Source organism: Rhinoderma darwinii, chromosome 8 (genome assembly GCF_050947455.1).
Source record: "Rhinoderma darwinii isolate aRhiDar2 chromosome 8, aRhiDar2.hap1, whole genome shotgun sequence".
Classification (NCBI taxonomy): Eukaryota; Metazoa; Chordata; class Amphibia; order Anura; family Rhinodermatidae; genus Rhinoderma; species Rhinoderma darwinii.
In genome coordinates, this window is record NC_134694.1 from 73,347,867 (window position 1) to 73,365,793 (window position 17,927).

The 17,927-nt window shown below is 43.5% G+C and overlaps 1 protein-coding gene across 3 annotated transcripts; it reads right to left on the reverse strand.

Moving 5' to 3' along the window:
* Positions 1-243: 243 nt before the first annotated feature.
* Positions 244-7,671, reverse strand: LOC142658720 (ankyrin repeat and SOCS box protein 12-like). Of its 3 annotated transcripts, XM_075834330.1 has the most exons (4): positions 6,270-6,293; positions 5,128-5,145; positions 4,298-5,049; positions 244-503 (listed from the first exon to the last, which is right to left on the reverse strand). In XM_075834330.1, exons 3-4 carry the CDS (start codon positions 4,986-4,988, stop codon positions 370-372), a joined length of 825 nt encoding a protein of 274 aa, XP_075690445.1. In that variant the 5' UTR covers positions 4,989-5,049; positions 5,128-5,145; positions 6,270-6,293; the 3' UTR covers positions 244-369. The 3 variants fall into 3 exon arrangements, with proteins under 3 accessions (XP_075690445.1, XP_075690444.1, XP_075690443.1); XM_075834329.1 differs by lacking the exon at positions 6,270-6,293 and adding an exon at positions 7,642-7,671 and having other exon boundaries at positions 4,298-5,145; XM_075834328.1 differs by having other exon boundaries at positions 4,298-5,145; positions 6,270-6,351.
* Positions 7,672-17,927: the final 10,256 nt, after the last annotated feature.

Below are 17,927 nucleotides of genomic sequence, written 5' to 3' on the forward strand. Positions count from 1 at the left end.
CTACAGGGGGCACTATCTACAGGGGGCACTATCTAGAAGGGGGCTGTGTGTAGCACCTAGGGGAGGGGGGTCAGTTAAGAGTTCGCTATGGGACCCAGTCTTTCCTAGTTATGCACCTGCGCATGCCCTTATATTCACTTTTTGGTGGAACTTAACCCCTTAGATGCCGCGGTCAATGCTTAACCTCTTAGATACCGAGGTCTACTAATATAAGTTATGTGCAGCCCCTTTGTAAATGCAAAGTTTGATGGAGACAATTGAACAGTTTAATGTAACGCCAAATGTCAGGTTTAGTCTTAATAATTGCTGCTGTGTGGTCTCCAGAAGTCCAAGTTTTCTTCTTGCAGTTCTGTCACGTTCATCCTCTGATTAAGTCTCATGTAGGATATATCTGATCATTGTCTGAGGGATCTCTAACTGGTGGAGATCGTGCGTTTTCCCTACTTGTCTCACCCAGTTCAGGATAGTCAATCGGCACTGGGACATCAGTGACTTTGGATGTACTATAAAGAGACAAAAGAAATGATTACTTTACCATTTTATATAATTAGTGATATTGTACTACTTTAAAAGTGATGGCGTCCACTCAGCTCCTGTAATAGTATGCTAGTCGCGACATACTATGAGGCCGGATTCACACGGCGTTTTGCACGCGCAAAAGGTACTTAACAGCTCCGTGTGTCATCCCCGTATGATGCATGGCTGCGTGATTTTTGCGCAGCCGCCATCATTATGACACTCTGTTTGTATGTTTGTAAACAGAAAAGCACGTGGTGCTTTTCTGTTTTCAATCATAGTTTTGACTGCTGTTGCGCGAATCACGCGCGTCCCACGGAAGTGCTTCCGTGTGCTGCGCGTGATTTTCACGCACCCATTGACTTCAATGGGTGCGTGATGCGCAAACAACGCACAAATATAGGACATGTCGTGCGTTTCACGCAGCGGACATACGCTGCGTGAAAATCACGGACTGTCTAAACGGTCCCATAGACTAACATAGGTCCGTGCGAGGCGCGTGAAAAACACGTTCGTGTAAATAAGCCCTTAAGGCGCAAAGCGGGAGGGTGTTACAGGAGTCTTCCAGGCTTTACAATTGATGAGCTATTATAGGATAGGCCATCTGTGTATGATCGGTGGGGGTTGTTCCAGCCATCCCCTTCATTGTTTATCCAGCAAAAGCAACGTCTACGGGTGTGGCTGTGCCTAGTACTGGATTTCCGTCAATTATGTGAATATGTGGAGCTGCAGTACCAGACACAACCACTGCGCCTGGATAAACAATAAAAGTGCCATGGGGTGCCTTCTTTTTGCTCATCAGTGGGGATAGGATATAAAATTGTAAGAATTGTAAAGCCTGGAAAAACCCTTCAATAGAGTTGTAGTTGAGCTTATTAAATTACCGTAGATGTACAACTGTGGTCTTAAACATATGTAAATCAATTAAGCACTATGAGTAATCCTAGCCTGTATTTATTTCCTTCAGTGTTGGATGCTTTCTCACTTTGCTCCATTAAGGCACAGCTATGTTTAGTGACCTCAGCTTACATCCATCATACTCACTCCTGAGCTGCTGTATACTTAGGGGGCAGTCACACTTGGCAGATTTTGTTGCCGAAATTTCAACAGATGAAGATCAGTTAATTCATCTGAATAGGGTTGTTTCTATAGGTACCATTAAAGGACGAGTGTCGCGGAAAAAATTGTTTTTATATGTTATTCGTTTTAGTTTGATATTTAAATACATTTTATTTATTTCTGTTGTTGTGTTGTACTTTTTACGTTTTTATTTATTTTACTTCTCTATGGGGGCTGCCATTTTTTTTCCATCTCTGTGTGTGTCGATTAACGACACATACAGTGATGGAATACAGCACACACATCCCCATAGAGAATGCGAACGGGAGCCGTTCCATCCACTATTGCGTACGCGGTCTGTGTGGGAACGGCGCATGCGCCGCTCCCACACAGTCCAAATGGAAGGTCTTCGGCCGAGCGACGTCCGGCGCCATTTTCTTGCGGACCGTAAGCCGCGGCCGGAAAGTAAGATTACTACTTCCAGTCGCGGCTTCCGGACTTGTGTTCTAATGCAAGCACTTGGAGCGGAGGGAGCAGACGGAGCGGACGGACCGGAGGGAGTTATGTCTGTGTTTGTTCGTGTTTTACTGTGTGATTACTACTGTATGTAAGCCTACTACACTGTGCATTCGCTCAAAAAATGGCGACACACAGTGTAGGAAGTTTGACCGTTCAATCCCCTCCTTTCTCCTGGCACTAGCGAGGATAAGGGAGGGGGGATTCTGTGAGCTCACTAGAGCGAGTGTGTTTTCTCAAATTTTGCAGCATAAAGCAATGTGGTTGCTTTACCACATGCCAATGCTGTAATTTTGGGAATTGCTCCATCTAGTGACCAGCACATGGAAATGTTATAAATTATAATCTAATTTATAATATTTCCTGACTTCAGAAAAAATTAAAAAAATTAAAACAATGTGCAATCACGTATACACTAACTGTTTAACAAAAAAAAAATAAAAAAATTCTAGCGACACATTCCCTTTAAGATGAATAGAACTAATTGCATGGAACAGAAGTTTCTGCAAAAAAATCTGCCATGCATGACTAACGTGTTAGACAAACTTAGACATTTACAGCACAGCCACAGAGTATGCCATAATCTCTAGGAACCCAATATAACGGGAAAACGAGGGCCCTTTTCCATTCACCTCTCCATTCAGTCTATTCCTGGATGCGGCTGCTATCCCTAGATGAGACCTCTACCTAACAGATATTCAGACATTTATGGCATATCTTGTGGACCCCTTTAAAGCATCTTATATATATATATATATATATATATATATATATATATATATATATATATATATATATTAATTCATACATATATTGTAAATGTATGTATTAGAAATGTGTGTGTGTGTATATATATATATATATATATATATATATTACATTTAGCTAGACATGCTAGACACTTTGCTCCTCCTTTGGTTTGGCTTAATCTGCGACAGAATTTTAAGCCAGATCTATGACGCATTTTGGCACATTTAAGCCACGTTCTTTTCATTAAGCCCCTATCCTGCATTCTGCTGATTGCTATTGAAAACAGTATACAGGCTTGTGTAATATCAGTAATACAATGTACAGTATTTACAAAGTTATTCATCTTTTTATCTGGATTATTTCTATACATAAACTGTAAAATGGTATTCACGCTCTATTCACACTTGCGCCGCTATTTTTGTTTTTTTATTCTGTCATAGGATCAGAAGAAAGAAAGTCACACAGAGCGCCGCGATCCATTCCAGCCAGATCTGTCATGGTTTCCGTAATTTTGCCGGACAAGTATGCGGCAGAATGTGAACAGAGCCTTAAAGGAACACTCCAGGTAAAACTGATTCATTGTAATATGCCTAGTGCAGGGTGTGAAGAAGCACGGCAGAACAAAGAGACTCTCTCTTTGGTGGTCTATTAATCCCTCTGTCATGCACCATCCCCTTTGGGCCTTTAGGCCTGCATTAGGCATAACACAGTGTATACATTTTGTCTGTAGTAACTTAATACATTGTATTTCTTATCTTGTGCTGATTCATGAGTTCCAGCATGCATTAAGGTCCAGAGCTTCATTCACAGTTCTGCAGGCTTCAAAGCTGAAATCTCACAGCAGTCCTCGATGGATCAACATTTGCACAAAATGTGCTCTGGTGATTTGCAATCTGGGAAGTGTCATTTTAGCACCAGTCACTTTAATGTGATGTAGGAAAAGAATTGAACTTTTCCCTTGCATAATAGGTTCTCAGCTATGCTGTTTGTTGTCTAACAAAAAGCCAATTGACAATTTCCAATAACTTCTGACAGAATTGTGAATGCTGCTCTGGACTACAATACAGGCTGTGACTCAGGATCAGTACAATATAAGTTATGCAAAGTATTTACAAATTTACTCAACATTTTATTTAGATTGTATCTATATTTAAACTGTAAAATGGTTAACATATGCTTCTGTAAAAGTGGGACTGATGGGGCTCCAGCAAGTGGGACACCCATGATTAGTAGAACCCATTCTTTATCTCCTCCAAAATTAATAGGATTTTTTTCAGACATAACCACCTCTCCACTAAAGGTGGTGTCAAAGAAGCCCAACCTCTCCCAATCTATTATGCCATGTCTGATTGACACATACAGCATTTTATATGGACTATTCTATGTGTTTGCAGAGAACATGGGTACAAAATGTATGTAGCAGTTGGGGACTCTTCACCTTAATTACAACAATTACCTCTTTCTCTCACCAGAAATTCCATTGCCTCGTGATTGGGGAACGACTTGGAGATATTGATGTCAGGCAAATAGACATTAGCTCCAAAATCAACAAGTAATTTCACAAACAATGTCCTACATCCATGTTTCAGGCACACATCTAGTACAGTCTTAGGATGTTTTATCCTTTTCAGAAGTTTCTCATCTGTGCAGTTGTAATCTGGGTCAGCCCCATAAAGGAGCAGGGTCCTAAAACACTCAAGGTGCCCATAGACAGCTGAGAGGTACAATGGTCCTGTGGTTGTTGCAATGTGTGTAGTCCAGTCAGGTAATTTGCATTTGACATTAGGTTCTGCCCCATAATCTAAGAGTTCTCGTAAGATACTGGCATTTCCTTCCCTGGCAGCATTCAGTACAGGAGTGCAGTTGTTATATATGCTTCCTGAAGGACAAGCTCCAGCCTTGAGTAATTCTCTGACACAATCAAAATGACCAGCACTGACTGCGGTGAATAAAGGGGTTTGGGCCTTCACATCTAAGATGTCCACTTCTGCCCCATAAGCCAGGAGAACCTTTAAGCATTCTAGAGAACCTTTGGAGGCAGCCAAGCGAAGAGGAGTTACTGGAACACCCCAACCACTTTGACTGTTGACCAATTTCTTATATTTGTCTTCTGAAAGTAGACACGTTAGGTATTCAGGGTTATCCATTGTCACCGCCAGATGAAGCTCGCGGTCCTGTTCAGCTGTCCCTTCGTCTTCTTCTCTTGGCCTTAGAATGGAAAACATCTTTGTGATATCCATGACACTCATCTGTAGACATCTGCAGATTACCATTTTCAGCACAAACCGATATTAGATGTTAAAGCTGTAAAAACAGAGCAAAAACAGTACGTGAACATTTGTAGTCAAATAACACTGCCTCAGAGAGTCTTTCAGGACATCATAATTTCATTCACTACACACATTACAAATATCATATTGTGGAATTCTGATACAACAATTGCTGCTTTCCACATTCACATTCTAAATTCAGTGATATCATTCATTAGATCCATTGGGAGCACCTTACTTGTGCAATAAGTAAATTGCATCATTGTGTACAATAGAACAGAGATTTAAAGGGTAACTAAACTTTTTTTAAACTTTTGACAAGTCATAGTGAAAGAAACGAAGCAGCACAGCGCTCAATCGAGCCCTTCTACCATTAGTTTTAGCGATCGGTGGGGGTCTCTATGCTCGGACTCCCACAGAACAAAACTTCATGTCACTATGACATGTCAAAAGTTTTTTTAAAAGTTTAGTTACCCTTTAAGTAAAATGCAGAAGTGCTGTTTCGCAGGGACACGTCAGAAACTCTCATTGGTACAAGTCTCTGGCCTTTCTTCCCTTCACCCATATGAATCCGAGAGAGCCTAATGGGATCCTTTGTTCTAGCTACAAGTAAAGGTTTTAGTAGCTGGGGGTATTCTCTAGAGCTGACTATACCAATTACATAAATGATGGCATATCCCGCTGATTTCAGTCAGATCCTCCAACAATATAAAGTGTATGGGGGCAGACTGACCATCGTCTACTGTCGGGGGAAACAACGATAGAGCATGTTGGATTTCAACATGCCCGATTCTTTGTTTCCACTGGAGATACTGTAAGCGCTACAAGAAGTGTCTGGCACCAGCTTCTGCTCCTTTCCCCATGCCATGCATATTTATGAGGGACATAGTAGTTATTACAGCTATTTTAAGTGTATGGCCAGATTAAATTGAAAGTTAACTTGTGTCTTTTAAAAAACAAAAACTGATTCCTATGGCAGTAAGGCCAGATCATACATCTTGCTGCTTGTGGTTTTTTTTGTTTTTTTTAAGAGACTGGATCCCAGGGAAGGGAGAATTATTATTTTCTTATCATTGGGATCTGCTCCGTGCGTGAGGGAGCCATGCCTAAAAGATAAAGTTTGGCATGACTACTGTCATGCTATATTCTGTTCTTTACCCTCGGCTCTTTGGTTATTTGACCTCGGGCTGAAGATCTGAATGTTCAGACAGACTAGTTTGTAAAGATATTCTGCCTGACAACCCTATTTAAAGGGCTGTAGTTGTGAAGCAGTTTATCCCTAGCAACCATTCTGTCTTCTATTACTCAGCTGCTGACTTCACACTTGGATTGGAATTGTGCTGATAGAAGAAATTAGGAAAAATTGCTTTGCTGCAGCCATACCGTGCCATTGTCCATCGCAGCCCGAATTATTGATTTACAGAGATATGTAGATGTACAAATAGGTAACTCTTTGTAACCTAACATTTGTTGCATTGTTTTCTTGTACTACATATTACCAAGCAATTCACACCCTAGTCAATTAAAACAAAGGGGTTGTCTCATTGAGACAATCCATGTCCATATGCACTTTATATGTTCTCTCTTTGGGACCCCATCTATGTGCAAGTGTGGTAAAAGCAGTTGCCGCTCTGGCAGATCTGGTGTGTCCATATTTTACATGGTCGGTAATTTATTTGAATTACTGCCATTTAATACTATATTTCCCCTGCAGCAACCGAAACATGTGCGAAACGAAGCTTCCTCTGACAATAACATCTGATCGCTGGGGGTCCCAGAAGCCAAGCCCACGCGATCAAAGACAACCCTCTGGAGTAAAATTCAAATATAAATATGATCATGACCATTTTTACAAAGGACATATACTAAGGACATATTTGTCTGTAATAACAGTGCTGTTAGTATTATCACTGTCTGTAGTATATTGTTTATCTGCCTCTATTGACAATCTACCATAGACAAATATGAAGCCATCTGATATTATGTAATCACAAGACCTATTTATAGTGAATTAGAATGTAATTGTGGTTTACCTTCAGGGCGAAGGTACAATTGTACTTTTCATGCTCATCACGTCCAATGATACTGACAATGCAGATGTGAAAATGGCAAGAAAAGACCAACTATAGGAGAATTATGTTATATTTTTGTTTTAAAATGTCTATTTTGTGTATCACCTCGAATAATTTCCATTGTTAATATCTTCCGTAATTAGTTTAAAATGTTAAAATGTAACACAGTTTTGTATTTTATTATTATTATTGTACAAATACTGATATATTTACACAATTAAGACTCATTTTTATGCTGAATTTTAATTAATCCTTCTCCTTCAACCTTCCCTGTCATGTGTTCGCACAAGTCAGATTGAAATAAAATGGGAAAATAAATTCTGTAGGAAACTCTAGAAATATAAAACATATAAATATATTGGGTATTGGTAGCCACTGCCACTCTATATAGTACTGACCTGTAAAATAGGGTAAAAAATACTTAATACATTTCCAGATTAGAAATACAGAATACTCACAGATCTCTCAGGCAACGATGTTATAAAATATTCAAGCTGATCCCCTTGCTGGTAATTGTCTCTTACCTTTATGAGCCGTGCGCTGACTCAGTACAATTGTCCCGACTGATATACCATCCTGATGCCCAGGTGCCAACTTTACATTTCCCCCTGCCTCCCTCACCAAGAAGGACCTGACAATTACCCAAGCAAGTTTGGAATAGTAACTGGGAGTGATTAAAACAAAATTCCAACAAATGCATAAGGACTGAGCTAAAAATAATACTGGAGAGGCTCTGCTTGCCATGTCCATTCTTGGGTAGCTGACCTCACTGGATGGGTAAATATAGAGAGGGGCTTGGCAGGTGCTCATCTGTTTTAGTGTTAGGATCTACACAGTGAGACAAGGGGCAGTGTGACAAGCATTGTTAGAAATTACTTCTATTACAGACAGCTGATTTAACCTTTGTTACATGTATACAGGTCTAATATACGGGTATACAGGTCTAATACACGGGTATACAGGTCTAATATACGACACTAATGTATAAACACAAATGTAGATGCTGTTTTGAGATGTCATTGGTACCGTATTCAGAAACGTGTCATAAAAACAATCATATTATTTTGCATAGACAATGTTGAACTGGGATACATTGGGTCCACCAGAGGAACCCCACTACAAACAGAACATGTGCACTTTTAACTGCTTTGTAAACTCAGAGGCCATTTCGTTAAGGGCTACTGGGTAATATGTAAAAAAGTTGAAAACCCCAAGCAATTGATTCACAGGATATTCCTCTGCTGGACCTTAGGATTATTTGATGTGACAGTCCCACCCTAAATATAGATTATAGGGATATTTGATGTCATTGCAGTATTATGTGCCTATGACTTCTGTGGTGTATGTTCTAATAATATAATTAATAAAATTCTATATGTTTATTATATATATCAGTTTGGGTAATATTACAGAATTCAGATATAAATTCTTATACAATGTGCTCCATGTTAATAGAATAATATATTGATAATACAATAGTTGGAAGCACCGTGGCATCACACAAGGAGATTTCCCAACATAATATCCATAGGAATTAATCGACGTGATGAGATTGCAGCGTCATTTTCTTCTAGACAGATGGGATTTTATTGCAACTTGGAAAAGTATTGTGACTTCTTTCCTTGTAGAGTAACAAGATAGTTACATACGACTGTCAGGTGCACAACAAAATATTTCATATACTGCACATTGTGGGTTTTTAACACGGATAGTAAATTCAGTACTGTGTTTGTATTTGTGGTGTAAGAAATATATTCAACAAGGTATTATCTCCTTCATTTTCTTACTATTACTATCTTTATATATTCACTAATAGCCCTTACTAGACCCATTTGAGTAGCAGAAATGGTCATAGATTTCCATTATCTTTTTACTTCATGATGGTAGTTTTCTAGGCTGACTATGATATCATTAGAAAGTGTAAAGCATGTTGGAACCTGCGTAATAAACCTGAATCTTCCTGTTTGTCCTTGGAAAGAGGGGTGGTGCGGCCTGAAGATCGTCAGATGTATTACCGACTGTCTATGGCTGCCCTTGTATAATTATAGATATGATTATTGTTACTGGGTACAGTTTATTAAACTAATTTATGCAGAGGTCTGTTTATGTAGAATATTCCTTCGTTTTATTATTATGATTGTAGTACTTCTGTTGACAGAAAACAATGCACTTCTTCACACATCAAGATTTAGATTTATAACTTCAACACTATGAAATTATCATTTACGTTGGAACAAATGTATTAACTAGAATTGCTGAACTATAAACCACATTTTTATCATTTGTGAGTTATCATTTTGCTCATATTTATATACGGCGAAGATTATGACTGCTTGTTACCGGTTGCATTGGACAAAATGCTGGATCTACAGTAGTAAGATGAATGGAAACTAGTATTGAGTGAGACGGTGTAGCATACCCGTAGGCCAGGCCATGTTTTTTCTGCTGCTGATACATGTAATGCTCCAGCCTCATGTGAGGTTTGTCAGGTATAGCTGAGTTTAGTTCTACGACTGCTAAATGTCAGTTTGAAAGGAGATCTGATAGCAAAAGAGGGACCCAGCTGTTATCTCAGTCAACTAGTCCGGGACATACTGATAATTGTCACCGTAAGCAAACTGTTTTTGTTTAACTCAGAGACATACTGAGCAGCTCAATTTTCTGGTGTAAAGTTTGTAATTACAGATTGTCATAAGATATCAAAATCTTTTACTTGAAGAGGATCTGTCACTAGTTTAGTAATGCCCAATCGCCTAGCTAATCTAATAGGTGCTGTGACACTGATAAGGATAGTGAAAATTTTGTCCCAAAAAGATTATTGTTTTAAAAGTTATGAGCTTTTTTCTAAATATGCAAATGAGGCTATACTAACAGCAGCGATTCTCCTGAGGTGGAGCGACCTCACAGCCTCTGACGCTGTCCAATCAGGATGAAGCTACTTCACACCGTGTGAGAGCAGGGCCGCCATCAGGAATTTCAGGGCCCCCTACAGCTAAATTTTTTGGGCCCCCCTACCGTGGCACCGCCTGTTAACGGTACTCCGTCCAGCACTATATCATGGTACCCAGGGCGGCCATCAGGGGGGGTATTAGGGGTACTGATGTGAGAGGCCCGGCCAAACCTAATTGAAAGGGGGGCCCGGCAAACTGCCGCGACTTGCCCTTGGTAGAAAAAAAACAGGCCCCTGCAATGGGGCCCGTTTTTTTCACCAAAAGAATGTTGTGAGCTGCGGGCCCCCCTTTCAATTAGGTTTGGCCGGGCCTCTCACATCAGTACCCATAATACCCCCCCTGATGGCGGCCCTGGGTAGCATGGGGGTCGTCATGGGGCCGTCAAACACCGCCGCCCGTGCGACCGATCGCGCGCACCCGCAAACTCCTGCGCATGGGCACCCGCGACCGCCTGGAACCGCGCACCGAATTTTGAGGCAGATATTGACCTGCCCACACTATCTTGCCGCGTTTTTTGCCCGCTGCGATTGAGGACAGCAGACAAAAAACGCAGGGAAAAATGCATTTTCTGCCTCCCATTGATTTCGATGGGAGGTCAGAGGCGGAACCGCGGCAAGAAAGGACGTGCTGCTTTTTCTTTTTTCCGCGACTGGCTCCCATTGATTTCAGATTAAATCAATGGGAGGCGGTTTTGGAAGTTTTTTGGTGCTGATTCTGACGCAGTGTCCGAGTCAATATCAAGGCCCAAAAACTCTGTGAACTGGGCCTTATTGTTAGGGCTTATTCAGACGAACGTGTAATACGTCCGTGCAACGCGCGTGATTTTCACACGGACCTATGTTACTCTATGGGGCCATGCAGACTGTCCGTGATTTTCACGCAGCGTGTGTCCGCTGCGTAAAACTCACGACATGTCCTATATTTGTGCATTGTTCGCGCATCACGCACCCATTGAAGTCAATGGGTGCGTGAAAGTCACGCCCAGCACTTCCGCAACCGTATAAACTATGAATGAAAACAGAAAAGCACCACGTGCTACAAACATACAAACAGAGTGTCATAATGATGGCGCGAAAATCACGCAGCCGCGCATCATACGCTGCTGCCACACGGAGCTGTTATGGACCTTTTGCATGCGCAAAACGCCATGTTTTTGCGCGCGCAAATAGCACGCGCTCGTGTGAATCCGGCCTTAGGGTAGGAACACACTAGGCATGAACACTGCGGATTTTATGCAACACATTTTATTGTGGAAAATCCGCAGCGTATCACAGTCGCAGCCGAGTGGATGAGATTTGAACAAATCTCATCCACACGCTGCAAAAATAATTGACCTGCAGTGTGGCTTTTGGCTTTTTAAGCCGCAACATGTCAATGTATTCTGTGGAATCGCTGCTCCTCTGTTGTGGAAATGCTGCGGTTCTGCCGCAAAAATCACACATGAGAAAAAATAAAAAGGCACTTTTTTAAATTTATAAAAAAGTTTAGACTTGCCCCGGCCGTAGTCCTGGTGACGCGATCCTCTAGTCTTAGCGCAGCTCGGCCTCCTGTCATGACTTTTCATCCCATGTGACCGCTGCAGCGGTCACATGGTCTACAGCGTCATCCCAGGAGGCGGGGCTACGTTCAGAAGAGAGAGATGCGTCACCAGGACTACGGCCGGGGGAAGTCTAAACTTTTTTTTCCCTGCAGGATTCCCGCAGCGGACACGCCTCACGAAACCTGCGCCACTATTTGGTGCGGTTTTGCTGGCGGAATTCTCTGCGGCTCCCGGGATAAGCTGTGTAGTTTTACTCAGCATATCCGCCTAGTGTGTCCCTTATGATGTCGCTCCTGGAGTTGCTGCCGGTCTCTAAATAGGCAGTTGGTCCAGTAGAATTTGGAATTATTTTTTTTTGTGAACCAGCTTAAAAAAATACAAAACTTTTGTGTTAGGGCCTGTTCACATCACCGTTCGCTTCCGCTCCGGGGTTCCATCTGAGGTTTCCGTCGGGTGAACCCCGCAACGGAAAGTGAAAGTGACAGCACAGCTTCCGTCACAATTAGCGCAGTCGACTGCACTATTGATTCCGTCCGAAAACCAGCCGGAATGGTGACGAACGGAAACCATTAGCGATGTTTCCGTCACCATTGAGATCAATGGTGACTGAAACGGAAGCTGTGCTGTCACTTTCACTTTCCGTTGCGGGGTTCACCCGACAGAAACCTCAGATGGAACCCCGGAGCGGAAGCGAACGGTGATGTGAACAGGCCCTAACACAAAAGTTTTGTATTTTTTTAAGCTGGTTCACAAAAAAAAATAATTCCAAATTTTACTGGACCAACTGCCTATTTAGAGACCGGCAGCAGCTCCAGGAGCTGCGCTAAGAATAGAAGATCGCGTCACCAGGACTACGGCCGGGGTAAGTATAAACTTTTTTATCAATTTAAAAAAGTGCCTTTTTTTTTTCTCTTTTGTGATTTTTGCGGCAGAACCGCAGCATTTCCGCACCAGACGAGTGGCGATTCTGCAGCATAAATTGACATGCTGCGGCCTAAAAAGCCACACTGCAGGTCAATTTTTTTTGCAGCGTGTGGATGAGATTTGTTCAAATCTCATCCACTCGGCTGTGACTGTGATACACTGTGGATTTTCCACAATAAAATGTGTTGCATAAAATCCGCAGTGTTCATGCCTAGTGTGTTCCTACCCTAAGGCCGGATTTACACGAGCGTGTGATTTTTGCGTGCGCAAAAAACGTGGCGTTTTGCGCATGCAAAAGGTCCATAACAGCTCCGTGTGGCAGCAGCGTATGATGCGTGGCTGCGTGATTTTCGCGCAGCCGCCATCATTATGACACTCTGTTTGGATGTTTGTAGCACGTGGTGCTTTTCTGTTTTCATTCATAGTTTATACGGCTGCGGGAGTGCTTCCATGTGCTGGGCGTGACTTTCACGCACCCATTGACTTCAATGGGTGCGTGATGCGCGAACAATGCACAAATATTGGACATGTCGTGAGTTTTACGCAGCGGACACACGGACACACGCTGCGTGAAAATCACTGGCAGTCCGCACGGCCCCATAGACTAACATAGGTCCGTGCGAGGCGCGTGAAAATCACACACGTTGCACGGACGTATTACACGTTCGTCTGAATAAGCCCTAACAATAAGGCCCAGTTCACAGAGTTTTTGGGCCTTGATATTGACTCGGACACTGCGTCAGAATCAGCACCAAAAAACTTCCAAAACCGCCTCCCATTGATTTAATCTGAAATCAATGGGAGCCAGTCGCGGAAAAAAGAAAAAGCAGCACGTCCTTTCTTGCCGCGGTTCTGCCTCTGACCTCCCATCGAAATCAATGGGAGGCAGAAAATGCATTTTTCGCTGCCTTTTTTGTCTGCTGTCCTCAATCGCCGCGGGCAAAAAACGCAGCAAAAAACGCGGCAAGATAGTGTGGGCAGGTCAAAATCTGCCTCAAAATTCTTTAAGGAATTTTGAGGCAGATTTTTTTGGCCTGCAAAAATACTCTGTGTGAACAGGGCCATACATAAACAGCACTTTCAGACACTTTACTCACCGTGTCAGAAGAGCTGCTCCCTCTCCAGTCCTCGTCAGGCGATGTCTTCGGTCCAGATGTCGTCCTTCACCTCCAGGCTCCAGAAAATTGCGGGGATCGAAGAACTCCTGCCGTCGCGCAAGAACTGGACTCCTCCCCCTCTCCTTACGCAGCTACGCTCTGGAGGAGGAGAAGAAGGAGGAGGCGGAGGCGGAGTCGGACGAGGAGGCGCTGGACGAGGAGGCCGAGGAGGAGGACGAGGAGGCGGAGGAGGAGGACGAGGAGTCGGAGGCAGGCCAGCAGGTAATTAGACTGTGCGCCGCTGTTCTTCCCAGTTGATTGGTCGCTGTACTTTTGGTGCGTGCGCACCGCATCCCTCTCGGCGGCGGGCACGAGCGGGTTGCTTTCCAGCCTTCCCCAGGTCGTTCGCGCGTGAGCGCGCGTTTGCGGTAACGAGCGCGCCGGCGCGCGCTTGCGGTCGTTCGCGCGCGCGGTGTTTCGCGGCAGTGTTAGATGAGAGGGGGGCCCGCAGCTCACAGCGGTGTTTGATGAGAGGGGGGCCCGCAGCTCACGACATTGCTTTGGTGAAAAGAACAGGCCCCATTGCAGGGGCCTGTTTTTTTCTAACAAAGGCAAGTCGCGGCAGTTGCCGGGCCCCCCTTTCAATTAAGTTTGGCCGGGCCCCCTACAGTAGTACCCCTAATACCCCCCTGATGGCGGCCCTGTGTGAGAGACTGAGGCTGGAGGGAAGGGGGATCACTTCAAATAGCCATATCTCGGGATAAGATTCTAATCTTTCATATGACACCAGGATCGCAGTTCTAGCTGTGAAATAACTGGATATATCACCAGTGGTAAACAGAGTTGGCAATGGAAGCTGTATACTAGATTATCACACTGTGTTGCTGGGCTGGGAAGAGAACTGTATGACACTGATTGGACAGCATCATACAGAAAACATTACACCGCCCATAGTGAAAAGAAAGAGTTACCTCCCATTTGGCAAGTGTAGCCAAATTAGAATATTTTGAAAAATGCACAGAAGTTTGCAAATAAGGCCCCATTCACATCGCGTTTGTACTATCCGCCTAGCGCATACGTTTTTTTAATAAAAATGTGGATCTTTGAAAACGTATACAAACGTGTATCATTTTCTGTTTACTATTATTTATAGCATGTACGTTTAGCGTATACTCATACGTCGGTATACGTTTGTCCGTTTTTTACCTTTAAAAACTATACTTTTTTTTTTAACGCGAACAGTGATAGAAAAAAAACCAAACGGATAGATTTACTGTATGTAAACGGATACAAACGTCCAGCATTACTTTTGCATACGTCGTCCATTGAGATCAATGCTAAAAAAAAACGTTACGTTGCATACACCTTTTTTTGAAGTACAGAATACGCTTTTCAGTACTTTAAAAAAAAAGTATCCCATCGTAAACCATGACAAACATCAACCAAACGAATGCTATTTTGGTTAAGGAGTGCACATGTTAAACCCCCACTCATCTAACACAAATAACCACACAGCAACAATATTATGGCAAATAAATTTGTGGCACTAGCCACTCTTTATTTAAAACACATTATACAGCTCAGTTGGGTGAACCCGACAAATTGCGGCACCTCACGTGATGGGCCTGGGCCCGCCTGCCCCAGCCCTCCAAGGACTAGGAGCCAGCGGTGCACGCGCACCTCCACTGGCTCCCCCTGAGCAACCGCTGGCTACCATGACCAACCTTCGTAGTTGCCCAAGTCCGTACGAACCAGGGACCAGCCGTCTAGCTTGTGTCCCGAACCGGGGACCTGCCGTGTAGCTCGTGGTTATCTCACCGTGGCCCATAGCTACCGACTCCATGTATGTGAAGTGCCACAATCCCGCCTTACAACACAGAACATTACAACAAAACTTCATGTTGCTTGCTTAGTGGTATTGTAGACTCAGGGGACTCTCGGAAGATGTGTATTCATACGGACATCATGGGACACTTTGCACACAGGTGGATGTTACACAAGTAATAATATAAAATTCTGAAGTTAATTTGTTTGGGTTAGATCGCAAAAGGGGTGAATACATATGAACTCCCAACTTTTCAGCTTTTAATTTTTTTTCAAATTCCACTGTAACAATTTGGACTATTTTGTCAGGTCCATTACAGAAAATCAAATTTAAAATCCGCTTTAATTCCAGATTGTAATGCAACAAAACAGTAAAAATACCAAATGGGGTGTTGAATACTTTTGCAAGGCACTGTATCCCTTTGGTATTCAAGGGACACTAAGGACTCATTCAGACAAACGTATAACTCGTCGGTGTGCTGTGCGCGGAAACAACGCACAGCACACGGACCCATTGATTTGAATGGGGCCATTCAGATATGCAGGAGATTTCACGCAGCGAGAGTCCGTCGTGTGAAACTCACTGCATGTCCTATATTGGTGCGTTTTCACGCACCTACGCGCCCATTGAAGTCAATGGGTGCGTGAAAACACACAGATGCACATCCGTGTTCTGCGCGTTATTTGTGCATCAATTCCATAGTGTGCTTTGCGAATGCGTGAAAAACACACACAGATGCAATAACGCAACACACACGGACCAGATTTACGCGCGTAAATCTCACGCTCGTATGCATGTAGTCTAATGTATTCATGTGTGAAGTAGACAAGCAGCTATCAACTTGATGATCGTTTTAATTTTGTGCGGTGCATGGAAACCAACTGAAAAATAATTGAAAACGGAAAACTAAGAGCAATTTATTACAAGGATTTGGGATTTTACAAGTGTCAACAAAGCCACAAATAATAAAAGCTGCAGCTTAAACTATAGCCTCTTTGCAGCTGTTAGTTCAGTATGTTACACAAATGCTTTGGATTTTTTCTTTATACAGGATCCAATCCATTTTCTAACTGGTAAAACAGGTGCAAAATATTAAAGATACATAACTGGCATAGCTTTATGAGAATCTGTAATGGTGGAACAATTATTTTACTAATGAGGTTTCTCCACCATAAGGCCTCATTTACACGAGCGTATTATACGCGCGTGCGACGCGCGTGCTTTTCACGCGTGTCGTACGCACCTATAATAGTCTATGGGGCTGTTTAGACGATGCGTGTATTTTGCGCTGCGTGAGTGCGTTGCGTAAAACTCACGACATGTTCTATATTCTTGCGTTTTTCACGCAACACGCACCCATTGACTTCAATGGGTGCGTGAAAACAACGCATGCCACACGGACGGTCCTGCGTTGCATGCGCGAAAAACACGCAAGAGCTGTTATGTCCATTCTAATTAGTCTATAAAGCTACACAAAGCTTCTCCAAACCAGGAAGTGCCTGCCTTTCAAGTGCGAGGGGGCAAGTCTAGCCAGTGCCAGGAGAGTTGTCTGCGGATAGTTTGGAGTGTTTCACAGCCACATACTACAGCCATGCCGCGCGGGATGGATGTGGAGCGCCTCATACTTTTTGTCCAGGAGCATCCAGCGATATGGGATAACAGATGTGAGGAGTATCACAACAGGACGGTGAAGGAGGACGCATGGGAGTTGGTGGCCAAAAACCTCTTTGGGCAAGAGTGGGAGACAGGCCGAACCCGTGACCGCACTCGCTTGGGTGAGTACCTGGCATTTTCTGTCAATGCCTGTCATGCCTATCGAAAACCTGGGCCCTGTATGTGTATTGCGCACATGAGCACGAGAAACTTTGGTGGAGCAGGTGCTTCCCCACGTCCCACCGCATTGCCATTGCAGGGCCCTTCATTTTGTAGTGAGAGGTGATAGTTCTGATGGCGTGTTTTGTTTTTGTTACATACACCAGTCCAAGATATCAAGACACGGTGGCGGAGCTGCCGGGATCAATTCAGGCGAGAGATGGGTGACAAGGGACGCAGCGGAGATGGGGCATCTCGCAAACGGCCCTACATTTATACGAAACAGCTGATGTTCCTGAAGGACATCATGGATATGCGCACGTAAGCATTTATGTCGTTGCATGAGTGTAATGTGTGTTTGGCCAGGTCCTGTCTGTCAACGTGTTGTTGTGGGCATTGTTAGATTTTGTACTCATATTTTTTTGCCTCCTTGTAGAACCACCGACAATTTGGAGGATACAGCAGAGGAGACTGACGTGGGGGAGTCTGTGGCCGAAGCCCCTGCTCCCAATATCCTGCCACCCAGCCCCGAGCCGACACCCCAGGAGCCCGCACCAGGCCAGTCAGAACGGCCGGTTGGCTCTCCAGCCCAGGA